Genomic DNA, 14,886 nt, shown 5'->3' with positions numbered 1-14,886 from the left:
AACTTTTTGAGACAAACAAATTACAAACCAATGCCAGAAAAAACATAATCTCCGCCATGGCACAGGTAATTAGGTACATATTATACCCAATAATTTTATTTGAGAATTGTTGCAGGCATTTTCAGGAATGACCACTAATTGTGGATATTAATTTTCATTAATTCTCAGACAGAGATAAACATTTTATAAAGAAGTAACAAATTATTATACTTACATCACCAGCACAAGGATCTACTACCACATACTCTGCGACCTAAAGCAAATAACACATTATTATTATTATATAAAACAGTGTGAAATTCAATTACTGTAAAATACTTTATTTTAGCTGGAATTAATTTTCGCTGAAAAGACTTTTTGGGTGTTTTGTATAAAATTTATTTTCACTGACTTTTGACAAGTTGAATGTAAAATATAGGAAAACAGGTATATATGCTTGATTTTATTTTCACTGAATCACTCCTTCAGCGAGAATTAATTGTACAGTAGTTTGTTTGTTTAGCTATGTATCTATAAAGTTTAATAATATTTAGTCATATTCATATTAAATGAATCAATTTGACAGTAAAACAATGAGTTCTATTGTAATTTTACACGTTCACACAGATTTAATTTAGCAGATTTCATTGATCAGTAAAAATAGTTAAATGTGTGTAAATGTTGAACAAGAAATACATGTCATAATCAGGGTTCTCAACTTTTAAATTTTGGATAAACAATAGAACTAATTTAGCATAACAATGAATTATATTGTTATGCAAATGGATTGATGCTGGGGAGAGCATTATTATATACAAATGTAGTACCGGTAGCCATCTTTCAAGACGTGATACAGTTACCTTTTCTATGAGTAGCGCCCTCTACAGACATAGATGAGTGAAGGCATTGTCATTCAAATTAATGACTGTCTATAGGCCACCGCATGTATTTACATTTGGCATGTGCTCACATACACAGTAGCTTATTGGAAATAACCGATTGTTCACATGCAAACAGGAAATAACGACATTGTTCTCTGTGATTGGTGTTAAATATAGATGTAAATATTGTCACAACAAATCATTGCATGCTTGTGCTGAACAGTAAGCAACATTTGTTATCAGACACTTTTATACTGGTTATAAACAAATAACATCAGTTTATGGCAACTTGCCGAACATCACTGTTCATCTCTTAGAACATAGCAATCTAGCAAAAACATTTTATTTATCAGTATTTACATACAAAAACATAGAGAGCTAAACACTCGATAGCTAAAAAACACATTATGCCCACAATATTTACCAATAAATATCCCTATAAAATTCCCATTAGCATAGAAATGACTTAAATGAAACTCCTCCACATATATGTAGAATATCTAGGTTGAAAACCAAAGTTAAAATATCGTTTGGGTATATACTAAATGTTTGTATTACCGATGTTATGTCATCAGTCAGATTTCCTTTATATACAACACCTTTTCCAGTACTTTTCTTAGTGGCACCAATAAGCAGGGTTTTACTACCTACAACTAAAGACACAAAATGTTCTGCAGGTTCACCAGATTCACCAGAAAAACTTATTATTTCATCTTTAAAATCTGGAAAAATATAAATAGAAAACAACACAATTCATTGACATTTTGTTAGTACTTATTTATATAACTTTCATTAATTGCAATGTTTGTAGGAATATTGAGATGTATGTTGCTGCAGTGTCTTGTTTTCACTTGCAAGTCACTGTAAAATAATTTATTTCATTTTCAGTGAAAAGACTTTTTGAGCTGTTTTGTATGGAGTTTATTTTCACTGATTTATTTGCTGGATTTTATTTTCACTGAATCACCCTTTTAGCGAGAATAAATTCCAATTGAAATAAAGTATTTTACAGTGAGTTTGATGGAGGGACAAAAGCATAACATGTACCTGGGGTAGTAGTACCGTATATAAGAACCTGGCTGCCATGATGTCTTTTATAGTAAAATCTGATATTTTTTTTACAACTCCTATTAATCTCAGCTATAAATATCCAAGCTAAGTATAGCAAATGTAACAGTTTCATGGTGACATATTGTTACAATAACATACACTCTGAAATGGGTGTAGAACAGTGGGTAGCATGTTTGCATTGCATCAACCAGTTGTGGGTTTGATCCCTCAATAAACTGCTCATTCAAATACATTCTGTCTATCCATCAAACATCCTATCAGATAGAGATGATAACAATCCCAGGTTTACTGATCTTCCCTCCTCAGTGAATGTTTAAAAACTTATTTCATCCCAAAGAGTAGTGAATTTCCATGGATAATTTGTTTCTCATATGTTTTATTGTATTAGCATGTGTGTGCTACATACATGCGAACAAAATCAAGAAAAAATTAAGCTTTGATGATGATGTTTTGGTAAGATTTAAAAAATATCACCAAACTCATTTGTACTGATCTTCTCCTTCAGTGAATGTTTAAAAACTTATTTCATCACAAAGAATAGTGAATTTCCATGGATAATTTGTTTCCTTTCTCATATGTTTTATTATATTAGCATGTGTGTGCTACATACATGCGATCAAAATCAAGAAAAAATTAAGCTTTGATGATGATGTTTTGGTAAGATTTAAAAAATATCACCAAACTCGCTGGTTCATTTATGTTTCTTTAACAGGCCATTTACATAAAGCGCAGACATTTCCAGTGTTTTTCCTCAGACTCAAGTCTGTTTCACCATGTTTGACAACAGTTGTGTCAAAAAACTTTCAAAAAAGGGTTGTGTTAGACTTATTTTTAATATACTCTCGCATAACCAAATTCAGTAATTGTACTAGCTGTACTAGCTCATTTTTATTTTATTTACATGTATTAATTATATTATTAAATATTAATTATTTATATACCTATAATTACATGTGATCACTTTAATTTCTTTATTTATAAGAAAACTACATAATTTATGCTGATTTATATTCAGTATTAATTGAAATAGCCATTTGACTCTTGATATATTTTAACTTCTAGATTTTAATAAAGATTCATTCTGTGAAAATATTATAATATAACAGTAGTCAAAATACAAAGTCAGTATTAAGTGTGCATGTTGTAATGGTAAAGACAGGTAGAGTGACCTAAATACAAATGAAATGGACTTTTTGAAGCACGCATGGCAGGTTTTTGTACATCACTCAGGTAGCTGGTAATAACAAACTCATAATTTATAGCCAACCACCTGAAAAAGACAGTATAGTTCAAAGATTATAAGGCTGTGCCCTACCATTAAGTATAGTTTCCATTGGATTATTCTTTTCAACAAATTTTGATCATGCATACCAAACAAGTTTTTTACAGGTGCATATAGCAGTAGTGATAAATCGTGTCAAAATCTATCCACAGTTCAACTTCTTTGATACACTGTCTATCTAATTTTTGAGTAAAACTGGAAAATAATATTAATAAAATGCCCTGTTAGCAGCGGTTCCCACTGACTACAATGAAAACACATTTGTTTGTTAAAAACCTACTACATGTATATATTTTTTTCACCATACAGTGCAGTGTATGGACATATTGATTATTTTTTATATATATCCCTGCCATAGGAAACAATGGTAAAATGCCCTAAAACGGACAAAAAAATACTATTTTCACTGTAAATTTATATTTTATTTTTTTAATCTTTGTAACATACAGGTATATCAAATAAGGAGTAGTTTGCTACGTTTGTGCATCATTCCATCTTAATTATACACATAGTTAGGGGTTGAGTTTCGTTGTCATATGGCCACCTCACCCATAACTCTAATCCTAACCCTCTAGTGCCCCTTCAATATTTTAATTGTATATGCATGTATACATGCAGTCAATCAGTAGGGCATATACAACTACATTGGGGAACTGGAATGTTAAGTTTAGGTTAGGAGGGGAGGGGGGTCTTAAAGAACTCTTTTTCTTTGTAGATTTGTAACGTTTGATAACAAAAGCAACAAAATATGATGATCAGGGATGGTGTTAAAGAGGCAATAGTTTAATTTTTAAATTTGTCTTTGTTTAAATATAACCACATAAAGATGACTAAATCTTACAAAAATATTGTTTTTTAGACACAGTAGCATGGAAGAAGTGACCCTAAGGCTAATATCACATAAAATGCGAGGTTAAAACTTCAAGTACCGGTAGTCGCCATTTTGTAGAAAATTATGACGCATGACGCACACTGGAAAAAGACACAAGATCCTCGTTAGCCTATCAAGATGTATTTGATGTATTTGACATGTCTCCTAGGACGCAAGTACATTATCTTGTATCGTTAACACTGAGGTTTGTTGACAAAACAGGATTTTAATAGACGGCGCCCTCATTTATTTTCACTTGCAACTGATTTCAAGCACAAGATTGGTATACAGCATGAATGCTATGTTATAAGTATTCACAGTTGACAATGATCATTACAAAATGGTACTAATAACACTGGAAATATTTTATTGATAATAAAAATCATAGAAAAAAGATTGATAGTTATAGATATTGTTGCTTTAACTCCCAAAGGACAGATATCTCCAATAATAAGAGAATATACCATCTCAGGAGTACTTCAGATTTCAACATTGATAACAATACAAATCTCAAATTTAGACAGGCTATACATACATGTATTATTACACAGATAAATAATTAGACTCTAGACGGATAAATTAAGCCATCTTGAGATATACATGTCTGTCTGGAATATAATTTGTCAAAAGCAAAATGGCCACCAGTCGCCATCTTGAGTTGAATTTACAAATCAAAGTGAAGTGAATAACTACCCATAATGGTGAATCTTTGTTTTGAAGTAACTCAGACAACACATGCCCATGATGTGGTTCTGATCAAATAACGTACAGGTAATGACCATACATGTATGTGTGTATGTAGTACATAAGGTATAAAGTATGTGTGAGGTTTGAAGATAATTAGTCCAGGGGTTCACAGACAGAGACTACATGTATACACTGTAAGTTCCCGATGTGTAGATATAAATGCTATAACGGGCCATATACTGCCAACTGCATTATATCACCAACCTAACATCAATATACTGTCTTTATTCTCAAAATATGTCATCAATATTTTTCAAAATAGAAATAATATTCATCATCATGTGCTGAATCATTTATTGATATTTAAAAGTGAACATAAATCATTAGATTTATGAGTGTTTTGTTATTACACTATTTATACATGAGACACACCCACCCATATAAATACATGTATGTTCTCCTTCAGTGCAGTGTTATTGCCTAATTTTAACTACTGCTCAAGCAGAAAAATTATGTCATTGACATCTTAGTTGGTGCAGGTATCTATAATTTGCTACGCTGTGAATTTAATGCTATGCTAGGTTTACTCGGCAGCAATCTTAGACTGATAGATCTATCAGAGCTGAACTATTAGTCCTTCCACCAAATAACAAGGGATTATGTCTTGTGCGCTTATACGGTTGTGTGATCTAGTTCATTTAGATACTAGCTTGAAACAGCACTCTTGACATCAACACCAAGGAATTATTGGAGCCCAAATTGGCTCGAGCTTAAAACATTTTTGCTTGTTGGACTTTGATAAAATGCTGTTCTATAAATGATTTAAAAAATGCTGCTAGTTCTGAAATTCACCAGAAAAAATGTAATAATAATAATAATAATCTTTATTGAAACCGTATCCCGAAGTGGGATCTTAGTTGAAAATACAATAAAGTTAATACAAAAAGATAGCAAAAAAAATACAAGACATTTACAGACAATTGAATAAAGAAAAGAAGAGAAAAAAAAAATTAATTATTTGGTGGTTGGTTGGTTGTGGCATCTGGCATTTTAGGATTTTTTCTTGTCGTAATTTGAAACAAGTGTGGATGAATTTTCCTAGCTCAATGATTGTTTTGTCATTTTTACTTTTTAGTATATCTGTAAGTTGTTCGTCATCCGTCCCCAAGTTGCTTTTATTATGATCATGATTTCTCATTCCTTCTTGTATAGATTACAATTGAGAAGAAAATGTTTTTCGTTTTCAATTTCCTGTTTGTCACAAACTGGGCAAATTCGGTCCTCCGCTAAAATGTTATTATATCTGCCCCTTTCGATTTGAAGGGTATGAGCACTTATTCTGAGTTTTGTCATAGCAGCTCTATGATTTGGATTTTTGATTGTGGTGAGATATTTTTCAAATGTATTTATGAACACAAATGTATGTAAACAGACTACTGGTAAGCGCTACTTGAGTGATAGTCTCCTTTTATGAGAAGCTGAACAAGACATTATTTTATTAGGATATCCCTGTGTCTTGCAGATTAGTTACAAAATGGTCATTAAGATTAATAGTTGGATATATACCAGGTATGTACATGTGGAATAGAGGCACAACCAAGGGTATCACTACCAAAACAAGCACAACTTGTTAAAATTTGAATAAACAAGACCATGAGCTTGTGGTCTTCCTAGTATAGTAATTTATTTTCTATAGTCAATATTATAGTTACCATTGAGATGAAATTCATATAGCTATATAAAAAGTACTACTTTACCGTCATAGAGAACTGTAACTGCATCCACAACTTGGAAAACTGCAACCACATGTAGTATGAACAAACAGCTGCACAGTACATTCATGGTCTTATGATCTCTAATAAAACCTGAAATTAACAAAATAGTGGCAATAATTGTTATGGTAACAGCAAAATCTATTGTATTGCACATTCGTAACCTACCTAGCACATGCAAGGGTAGGACAAAAAATATAAAAAGTCAAAAGAACAATGGCTGACATCTAACGTATGCATGTGTTTTGCTGAGTAAATACAACCGTGACATAGTTTTTCACCTCCAAAAAATCTTTAAAATATATGAAAATATTATGCTACAGCCAAAGATAATTTGCATGTTCGTTTTTTCTTGCTTAGAATAATGTGCACATTTTCAGAGGCTGGTACGAATTAGTTGAAAGATGATGGCAGATTTATTTGAGTGGAATTTCTACGTTGCAAGTTGGAAACATTCAGTTTACTGGCTCATACCACTAATTAGACTTACAAATACAATAATGTACAATTTGGGTGATTTTTTCCCCCCCAAAACAGGTTACAAAGATCAAAATAATGGTTTTAATTTGCTAAAACCACATATACCGGGTAAATAATAAAGTTCTGGCCAGAAAATACATGTTCGCCAGCTCATACTTTTACAAAATGGATGTAAATAAAACACACACATTTGTCAGGCTTTCTACCATCAATATTCTCAGAAAAGCAGCCAGTTTTAATCCACAGGTCACTGGTACTTGTCTACAATAAAATGTCACACATGCGTCTAACAGCTATATAAATCAGTTGAAGTACACCCTCATACTTCATGTCTCAAATAAAAAGTGAGGGGAAAAAAACCATTGGCTAACAACAACCACAAGATTTGAGGGCTAGAAACACTGATAGGCAAATTGGGTGGGACTATTGCATCATGGAATTCATACAAACCATGTGCTACATGTACCGGTACTGTTTGTTTGGTTTTCAATGTTATATCACGTAACCCGACAATTTACACAATGACTGCCTAGCGTCTGGAATTTCTGGGGCTAAAAAGAACCTGACTACACATTGTATGTATGTATGTACCTATATTGACTGTCTACCCTTTACTCAAAGGAAGTCTTGATAAATTTGAGAACTTTACAATTTACTGCAGAAATTATACTCTCATTAAGTTATGTACAGTACCAGTAGGAAGGTTAAGAAAAACAAGTTATAAATAATGATCGAAATAGCTCTGCAGTCTTTGTAATTATAATAATAATAATAATAATAAACTTTATTGATATTGTATCCTTTATAGGATCTTGAGTTAAATTACAAGAAAGTGAGGATGAAAAAAATAAAATAAAATAATAACATAATAATGATGATAATAACAGAAAAAAAACCTTGCGTATATGCCTCAATATTAATATTGTGGTTTATTTGGATGGAATGGAGGTTTTTTCATGTTATTTTTTTCTAATTTTGAAACATTTATATATGTATTTAGCTAGTTTTATAATTGTTTTATTTTCATTGACGTTCATCATACTACATAGCTATAATTTTTTCTTCATCTGTCATATTTGGCAGTGATATTTTTGACTCAGTGTCTAGCTGGTTTCTTTCATTTTCATACAATTTGCAGTTAAGCAGAAAATGCTTTTCATCTTCAATTTCATCTAGGTCTCACACAGGGCATTTTCATAATCTGTATGATGAGATAACAACCATGGTTATTGTTCTCACAATGTTCTTGCCATATCACACCAGTTTTAGTTTACATGGTGGTTGCCAACTAAGTTAGTGGTTTTCAAGAAGAAGTAGGCAATACATGTACCGGTAGTACCGATAATAGCTGCATGCCATTTTAGCAAATTACACAATGTACTTCATTACTGAATTAGCAACATTTTATGGACTAGCTAAATTGCACAAAATAATATGTTTAATAGCCAAAACAGACAAGGATTTACAGTACTTCTGTGGCCAAAACGCCTGGGCACTCCTGGTCTAGTCATGTAACTATGGAGATAAAAAGAGACCTACATGATGTAACTAAGTCACTATTGCTTATCAAGATCAACCTAGGATGGTAATTCAACCAATGTTACTACATTTGTGTAGATTATCTTTTGTGTGCACATTTATATTCTGTAGAAACATCAGTCCAAGGACATGTACAGTAAATCAAACGAGTACTACCGGTAGTCATACAATATGATACAAGTATTAATATTAGTGTGTAGACAAACAAACCAATATATGGCAGTGTTTTGGCAGGTAAATGATATATCACTGCAGATTTAAATTCTATGTTCATATCTAATTTTGGATTACATATTTTGAAGTATTGAAGGTAAATGAAATATTCACTGTAGTATGAAGTTGAAAATTTTTCCTTACCTCCATGACCACAGTAAACAAGCAATTAAAAGAATGATACCCTAGATTGTATGTATCCCTTACCTGAACAAATAAGTGAAATCGGTAGGCACTCAAAAAAAGTATCTTCGATTTGTGTATCCCAGAAAAGGGTGACTGTCAAAGCACGTAAAACGGTTAGATTTAGAAGGAAGTACGCTGCATTATTTGCCTTTACGTCTATTTTTTGTGCACAACTTCCTGGTTCGTGTTGTTGTCTATTCATATGCAAATATTGACAGACCTGGGAGTGAAATTTGAAGAGCCGTATTGTCTCCGGTATACCACCAGGAATAAATATGTTTTTAAATTCATGTATCGAAAAACATGGACGCGCTACCAATATTAAACACAAATAGAAATACAAACACTAACATGACGATAATACATTTTTTACAGTCCACTGTTTCTTTGTTTATATACATATTTTTTGAGGGAAAATTGAAAAGTATGCTTACCTTCGCGTCATAACGTTATTCCCAAAACACAGTTGGTGGATTTAATTGTCAAATTCGACTACACGAGGACAAAAACTACTACAGATTCAAGGTAAATTTGGTGTGTTACAGTAGCAGACGAACGAATTGATAGGAACTTCACCTTTGACCTTATGCCTCTTCACGCCCTCAACAGTTGAGTCTACTTCCGCTTAACCGAATAATATAGTTTGAATGGGATTAATGCGCTTTTGACAACAACAAACTTCCCGACATATGGAACCACATGTTAGTGCACATAACCCAAGTTGCAAGTGCTTCTTATGCAAAAATAAGAAATTAGCAGCACATTTGTGTTTTTTTATTATTTATTACAATAATTTTGTGACTGTGAAATACATTGTATGGCATATCGAATAGTTTGAATTCCAGAATTGAATTGTAAAGTTGGGTTTATTTTAATTTGTTACATCATTTGGGGGGGGGGCATTAGTGTTTTGTTTTAAACTGCTGTGATGCAGCTTTATTATATATAGCATATGCACAATTAACAGACTTGTGTCGATAGGCAATCTAAGCTGTATTTTATTGATCTGGTGTACTTCTATTGGATCTATGGTGTTTCTAATAGAACAAATAAGAGAAATGCTTATAGTGTTGGGTCTCTCAACCATAAATGATACATTTCTTGAAGAGTGGGCTAAAAAACTCTGGGCTATGACAGAAAAATTGTGAAAAGTAATTGTTTTTCCTTCTTAGTTTTGTTTTTTAGTTTTTCTACACTGCATGGAATATTTTTTCTCCAAAAATTAGGTATGCAGATTTTTTTTTTTTCATTGATTCTTTTCCAGGATTTTTTCCTGTGCCAATTTTTTTTTTTTTTAATTCTGTCATCGTCCTTGAGCCCCAAGTTTTTTAATGGTCAACCTCTTACACTGCAATCAAGATTAATGTAACTCAAAGATTGAGTATTCACACAACCAGGGATGTTCTTAGGACAGGACCAAGCCATTTGAACACAGAAACTCATTTGAATATTATAATGAAAATATTGTTTTATACATTAGGTAATAAAAAAAACATTCTTGTGGAAACAAAATAACTCAATATACTGTAAAATACTTACTTACTTATTTTCGCTTGCAACACATCTTTAATTACTGAAAGAAATTTAATCCAGCAAAAAAAATCTATTCACATATTTCAACTCATCAAAGACCATGGATAATAAATTCCATGCAAAACACACAAAAAGTCTTTTCAGCGAAAATTAATTCCAACTAAAATAAGTATTTTACAGAATATATAACCATTTTCAAACTGATGTATTTGTTGATACATGTACATGTAACGGGGGAGGTGAGAGGTAGTCATTATTTATAGAGTTATTTACAGAAAAAGAAAACCAACAAACAGGCAACAATTTTTTTTAAAAATGTGTTAATTTATTATATCCCATCAACAGTAATTTAAATCATGAATAAACATTATGACAGAATGACAATAACCAAATAAATAAGTACAGTTATATGTGTAAAAGTTAACTAATGAAATAGCAGACAAACAGAATTCCATCATGGAAACAATTTACTAAAAATTATTTAATTTTTTTAGCATCTTTATAAAATGACAGTTGAAATGTTTTACAATTGCCAATTGGTCTCCGAGGAGGGGGTGACTTTTAACTCTTGTAGGGATAAGCTTTTACACTTTTCTCAAAAAATATTTAAAAATTTGTATAATAGTCATTCCAATATGAAAATTAATCATCAGGCAATTGAAGTGATGACTCACTGAGCCCTCCTCCAAGATTTGTAAGGTCTCCCTCATAGGATGTTTGAGTAGCAGCACAAAGTGTTATATATTTGAAAAATTATTTACATCAATGAACTGTTACTAAATGTTGCTTTGTTTTTTTACCATTTATCATGTCAGGGTCTTCAGAGTCCTGCAGGCATCTAATCCCAAACATTTGCTAATGGTAGATCATAATACATGTTCAAATATTCAATAAAAACAAACGTATCAAGTTCTCTCCAGATATTAAACCCAAAATTATGTTAAAAAAAAATTGTCATTGTCAAATGACTTCACCTTGTAAAAGTCAGAAGACTGTACTCTTGTTATTAAAAATGAATAAAATACAATAGCCTCTGACCATTCTCAACCTAAAGTAACGACCAGGTTATTAAAAATAAACAAAATACATTACAGCCTCAATAATAACTATCGGCAAAATTTGAAAGACTGTAATTATTATGAAATACAATAGCCTCTGACTATTCTCAACCTAAAGTAAAGACCAGGTTATTAAAAATAAACAAAATACCTTACAGCCTCAATAATAACTATTGGCAAAATTTGAAAGACTGTAATTATTATGAAATCCAACAGCCTCTGACTATTTGGTAAAAGTCAAAAATCAAAGAAATACAACTGTTAGCCTCTAAATATTAAAAAAAAATTGGTTCAGACACAATGCAAAAAAAACATTCAATTAATACATTCAATGACTATCGGTACTTCAAATCAGTGTTGTTTCTTATTTACATGTATAAACAAATTTGTAAAACTAGAAAGCTCTACAAGTTTCTTCCCAGCTCCATATGGTAATCTTAGTAATAAACTGCTTATATATGATCAAACATGAATTTAATAAATCCACCAAATACAGAAATTATTTTATTAGAAGCACACCTCAAAAAGCGGTGCATGGAGACCCAAACCGGCCTTTAACAAATACTTTAACTGAGTATGCATTTGCTAGACTATTGTGCTGTCAAAAACACAGTACCTTACAGGTTTTCAAGGAAGTGTATATTGACAGTTGCTACACAGAGGGCGATGACTTGAGGTGGCAGCACCCACAAAAAACTTTTGCTAGGTTTCGTTAACCAGTGATGCGCATATTTATTTTGGAGAGTAAAATACATGTTTATCATCTGAGAAGCACGTAATACAAAGATTTCAACCCAAATATGGGCGTTTGTATCCTCGTACAAGAACAATGCCTTCCTAACAAATGCCTACATTCAGCCAAAATTAATTAATTCAATTAATAGTTTTCTCTAAAATGTTGAACCAACTACATGTACACAGATTTTAGGAGAAAAATATGTCGCTATAAAAATAATTACCGGTATACTACATTGAATGTAACAATCAATTTTATAAATTTCTGTAGAAACATCCATGCCTAAGTAAAATTCAGCATAGGTACTTTTATTTAGTATTAGTATTAATATTCAATAAATCTATACTGCAAACTAAGTTTATCATATTAGAAAATGGTAGCTTTTTGTTACATTTATTGTATAAGGTACTTAAGCTTGCTATTAAAAAGATAGCGAACAATTCAGATATAGAAAATACTAAATACTGTGTTTGCTCTATTAATAATGCAAATACTGATGTACATTGCAGGTGTTTCTATGAGAAAAATGTGTCAAATTTTAATAATTCAGCACAACACAGGCAACTTTTGGTTTATATGCAGTTCTATTGGAGGTGCACTTCTAACATAGCAAATACAGAACAAAGCACAGAAAATCGCGATCACTAGCTGCACGTTGTCAAACTAATGTTTGATTGTGGGGAGGTGAATTGTCTATCATAGGTGTGTTCACAATGTCACATTATGTCAACTACCTTCATAGCTTGATGATAAATCTTACTTTAAATGATTTTAATAATAAGTTCTTTTTTATACATACAAGGAAGTTTAATAAACTGTAAAAGCATTCTTTTAGATTAACATTGCATAATTAGTGATTTCACTTCCCCCATTTATTGTGCTTACATGACATATTTTAACAATAATGTAGCATTTGGCTTACTACTGTAAAATACTCTATTTTTGCTTGAAATTAGTATTTGCTATCTATGCTGAAGGGATGATTAGTGAAAATAAAATCCATTGAATATGAATTTTTTTCTATATTTTACATTCAACTCATCAAAAATCAGTGAAACACAAAAATTGCAGCGGAAATAAGGTATTTTACAATAGTTCTTTAGGACAATGCAAATATTTTAAGCAAGATGTAAACAGTAAAAATATTAGATGTTGTTTAAATTTGCTAGAAAAACAATGAAAATAACAAAATTAATGGTTTTACGGTATATTGCAGAAGAGTCCATGAGTCTCTTCTCTGGGATATCTAAGGGATGCCGCAGTAATCTTTCATTTCACAACTATTAATCTCTATCTTATCATCGTTTTCATCAGTGCAATTCTGAAATAAAAAAAATAAAAAATATACCATAATATTAATTTTAAACTATATCCAATGACATTCTTGAAATAAAATAAGTAATATAAATACATACATGTATACCGTACTCGACCGTGTTAGCGCTCAGTGTCCTCAACTCAGAAAATAATGATTTGTTAGGGGTGGTCGTTTATCCGAGTACCCCCCTTGGAAAAGAAAGTAAATGATCATTTTAGTTCACCATGTGACAGATTGGGGGGGTATGTCTTTGGGGGGTAAAATTAGGAAATATGTTGCGTCGTCATTGCCTTTTACAATGAAGAAACCGAAATGTTCACAAAAAATATGCACATTTAGAAGGTTGCATTAGAATTGATGGTTGAAAAGTCTTGAGGGCAATTAAAGGGTGGTGGTAGTTGCGCCGCGTCGTGTTCGACAATACAACACCAACATATATCAGTCTACATCTGCGTATCCCTGGGTACCTGAAGTGTATGCATCGCGCATATGGTAACCAAGCAACCACAGTAACCAATATTAAAGGGTGGTTGTCGTGCCGCGTCTTGTTCGATATGGGACTCATAGCGATGTACACAACGCGTGTAAAATACATAGTTTGTTTACATGAAATTCGAACACGCACGGCGTAACGACCACTGCCCTTTAAACTTGCAAGTATCTAAATTGTTGCTGTTGGTATTTGACACGTACTACTTTATACATGAAAAACAGACAAAATAGTTGAAAAGTCTTGAGTACAGTTGAACTTGACTCTTGCTGAAAACTGACATAATTTGACACAACATAAGTCACAAAAATATTTGGGAAATGTTTTGCTATTCATAAATAACTTCTGGCATGACATACGGTACTACTTCATACATCAAAATATATTCAATAGAACAAATTAGAAGGGTTGTACAAACCCGTTTTTTTTGTTTACATAATCATACCTACCAGAAAATCTATGGAAATAATAAATTTCAATTATTACTCGTTAGGCTTAATTACAGATTACAGCCCTGTTGGAAACTACCGGTATTAGAGAATATACCCGAGACCAAAAGGAACACTCTAAGGTAACAATTCTCTAAAAAAAAAAAACTGACTAAGGGGTCACCCCCAGGACGACCATGCTGTCAAGGCCACTTATGTCTCAATTCTCCCAAATGTTTCCAGTGCAACACAGCAGGTCGTTCAGAAGCTTGTGGGGACGGAAATAATAAATTCCATTTATTACTCATTAGGCAGAGTAGCACGCTCACCGGACGTGGGGAAGCTCCGGCAGCTGGAATGCA

The 14,886-nt window shown here is 32.1% G+C and overlaps 2 protein-coding genes across 3 annotated transcripts in view; both read right to left on the bottom strand.

Annotated features, from left to right (window-relative positions):
- Positions 1-9,105, bottom strand: part of LOC102809636 (semaphorin-2A-like) — a 66,167-nt gene extending 57,062 nt beyond the window's left edge. The window contains exons 1-4 of the mRNA XM_085507331.1: positions 8,983-9,105; positions 6,529-6,636; positions 1,419-1,582; positions 215-253 (exon numbers count right to left, since the gene is read on the bottom strand). Coding sequence (XP_085363457.1) covers positions 215-253; positions 1,419-1,582; positions 6,529-6,613 — 288 coding nt within the window. The 5' untranslated portion in view covers positions 6,614-6,636; positions 8,983-9,105. The remainder of the gene's footprint in view (positions 1-214; positions 254-1,418; positions 1,583-6,528; positions 6,637-8,982) is intronic.
- Positions 9,106-10,797: 1,692 nt separating this feature from the next.
- The window catches only part of LOC102807283 (semaphorin-1A-like), a 37,725-nt gene continuing 33,636 nt past the window's right edge, over positions 10,798-14,886 (bottom strand). For both annotated transcript variants that reach the window (XM_006820546.3, XM_085506978.1), the window contains one exon: positions 10,798-13,609. In XM_006820546.3, the coding sequence (XP_006820609.3) occupies positions 13,535-13,609 (75 nt within the window). In that variant the 3' untranslated portion in view covers positions 10,798-13,534. The remainder of the gene's footprint in view (positions 13,610-14,886) is intronic.

The sequence above is a fragment of the Saccoglossus kowalevskii genome, chromosome 13 (assembly GCF_978046115.1).
Source record: "Saccoglossus kowalevskii chromosome 13, keSacKowa6.1, whole genome shotgun sequence".
NCBI classification, from domain to species: domain Eukaryota; kingdom Metazoa; phylum Hemichordata; class Enteropneusta; family Harrimaniidae; genus Saccoglossus; species Saccoglossus kowalevskii.
This window is presented reverse-complemented; position numbering and strand designations above follow the sequence as displayed.